Source organism: Corticium candelabrum, chromosome 6 (assembly GCF_963422355.1).
Source record: "Corticium candelabrum chromosome 6, ooCorCand1.1, whole genome shotgun sequence".
Lineage (NCBI taxonomy): Eukaryota > Metazoa > Porifera > Homoscleromorpha > Homosclerophorida > Plakinidae > Corticium > Corticium candelabrum.
In genome coordinates, this window is record NC_085090.1 from 1137688 (window position 1) to 1140683 (window position 2996).

A 2996-nucleotide genomic window follows, 5' to 3' on the forward strand; every position below is an offset into this window, starting at 1 on the left:
AGCTGTAGCTTACTAGCTACATGTATGACCATGTTCTTTCAGTTGTAGCCGCACACTGTTCTACGTTAGTTGAATTAATTAATTGAGTTGAGTTGTAACTTGAGCAAATAGAGTTCAGTTGAGTTGACTTCAAATAGAGTTCAGAAGGCGTTTTAGAACGATTGACGTGCATGTCTGTTTGCTTGGTGAGTTGTGCGACGTCATTCAAATGAAGAAATGTGACCTGCTATAGAATACCACGCCCACCCTTGTATGGTACCGTGTACTGTGCCCGTGCAGTGTGCCTGTGAAAGCGCGTAGTTTACTACAGTAGAGCCTCGCTAATCCGAATAGCTCTGTACCAGACTCCGTTCTTACCTGTTCGGATTACTGAATTTGTTCGGATTATCAAAATACGAAGCCTTGGAGACCCAGACATAGCCTTGACAATCCAGACCGTTTGCGCATACATATGTCAACAATTACATGCCTACGCAGGGACAAGAATTCTTGCAACGCAACTAACTAAGTAGGTAACCCAACAACAAGCAAAAGCAACTCATTTCTCAAAGTAGTCCGTCACCCGCGTCTGTTCAAGAGTGCTTAGTCTCTTTTTAGCTGCAAGGTCACGTAGGCTCCGAAGAACACTCAAGCTGTATTGAGTTGCTTCTGTCTGTTCCCGAAACCATGTCAAACAATCAGAGAGCATTTGAAATGCACTGCCATGAGAGATGCCAGACTGGTTTGTGCTTGCATCATGATCAGAACTTTGCATTTGATCTTCATCTGCAGCAGTCTCTTCATCACGACCGTGAGCCAAGACTTCAGTGACAATTTCATCATCATCCAAATGAGTGTAACCAGGATCCAAATTGTCTACCATTAACCACTCCTCAATTTCTGTTGAAGTCATTTCATAACCCAAAGCAGAGAAGAGAGGGGTCAAATTAGAAGAAGGCTCTTCAAATGACTCTCCTGATTCTGTGATGCCAGCAGGTTCCTGACTGCCTTCGTCAGGATAAATGGGTAGAATCTTTCTCCAAGACAATCGAATTGTTCTAGGTGTAATTTCATCCCAACTAGCGGAAACTTTATCAGAAATTTCCATCATGTTGATTCCACAAACAAAGTCAATGATTGACACACCTCTATCATTTTGAAGAATAAGATCTTGAAGCATCTTTTTCCTGTATCGGCGTTTAATGGATACTAGCACACCTTGATCCATGGGTTGAATTAACGAAGTGACATTCGGTGGAAGGAACTTTGCGATCACTTTGCCATCTGCTGATATCAGGTCTTCTTCATTCGGATGAGCAGAACAGTTGTCAAGCAGAAGGACAGCTTTATCATCCAAACCCTTTTCCCTTAACGTTTCCTGCACTACAGGAACAAACTTATGATGGAACCAGTCAGAAAATATTCCTGTGTTCACCCAAGCATTAGACTGGTTGTAGTAACTCACTGGCAAGTGATCACGATTGACGTTTTTGAAACAACGAGGATTCTTGGATTTACCTATCAAGACCAAGGGTAGTTTTATGCTACCAGACGCGTTTGAGCAGGCACTGATGGTAACACGGTCCTTTTGAGTCTTGCGCCCATCAGCAGACCTCTCAAAGTGACCAGCAAGCGTTTTCTGAGGCAGCAGCTTATGGTACAAACCTGACTCGTCACAGTTGAATATTTGTTCAGTGCTGTAATCACTATCCTCGACAAAAGCTTGGAAACGTAACACAAACTGATCAGTAGCTGGTTTATCGGCAGACAGCTTTTCTCCTTGTAAGGCCAGCTGTCTAATGCAATGACGCTTACAAAATCTCCAAAGCCAACCAGACGAGGCAACAAAGTTGCCGAAATCCTCTTCTTGAGAAGACTCCTTCAATTTCTCGTGAAGCTGCAAGGCCTTTGCTTGTAGTAGTGGGCCTGATACAGGAATGCCTTTCTCGCGCGTCTGCCGAAACCACATGAAAACAGCCCTCTCCAGCTCCTCGTAAGTAGAAAGCTTCATTGTTTTGGCAAGTCGACTCGTTCCCATTTCGGTTAGCTTCCTTTCGTATTGCCTCAGTTCAGACTCTTTCCTCTTGATATCGCTAATGGTGCTTCGACCGATTCCATATCGTTCACACAGCACAGAATAGGAGACACTTCCCAGTTCATCCAGTATTGCTACCTTCTGCTCTATTGTTAGAGTCTTGTGAGCCCGTTTTGTCTTCTTTGTTATATCTTTGTCTGACGACATGAGAACGTGTACCCGGATATGATCAGATGTTTGTTATTTCCCGGATATGAAAGGACGTTTGCACAAGGCCTCGGAATTCTAAATGCTCTCTGGAAACTCGAGGTCAAGCAGTTAGGGACATTCGGATTAGCGAGGGTTCGGATTAACGAGGTTCGGATTAGCGAGGCTCTACTGTACTTGTAGTAGGTTGACGGGTTCGATGTTTCAATTGTGCCTCGATTTTTCTTAGACAACGAACGAGTCTGTAGACTTCGTCACCACAGTTGCCAACTCGGCGATCCACTAGTGCGAAGCCTAGCTAATTAGCTAAATACATATGTAATATATATTCGTAGCATTTCCTCTCCAATCGGTTCATTACGGTAAAGGTAGTGTGTTGTGTACAATGCACGTACCTACATAGCTAGGGACCGCAGTATTCACTGGCACAGCGTTGTGTGTCAGAGTGGAGTTGTCAAGAGCTGCCAACGTGGTTTGGCACGTGACGGAAAGTAAAGTAAAACCAACACCTGCTTGTGTGTTGGAAATGTGATCTCCTAAGACACGCGTACGAATGGAAGCCCCGCTGAAACCCCCGCTGAAACCCCTGCTGTGGCTAGTGTCTTGAGTCATTTCAATTTTCTATTTTCGATTCATGTTGGAAATAGAAAAGCGAACTGCGCGTTCAAGTTTCTAGTTTTGAGCACATACTTGCCTAAAAATCAAACTTTAAAAGATAAATCTAAAGATCACAAGAATCAAACATCAAAGATGAAAAACCATTTTACAAAAAAAT

General features: G+C 43.5%; 1 protein-coding gene across 1 annotated transcript in view; it reads right to left on the reverse strand.

The window, feature by feature from the left end:
- Positions 1-2392, reverse strand: part of LOC134181249 (jerky protein homolog-like) — a 2844-nt gene extending 452 nt beyond the window's left edge. The window contains exon 1 of the mRNA XM_062648491.1: positions 1-2392. This exon is cut by the window's left edge and continues 452 nt beyond it. Within this exon, the coding sequence (XP_062504475.1) occupies positions 539-2221 (1683 nt within the window). The 5' untranslated portion in view covers positions 2222-2392 and the 3' untranslated portion in view covers positions 1-538.
- Positions 2393-2996: the final 604 nt, after the last annotated feature.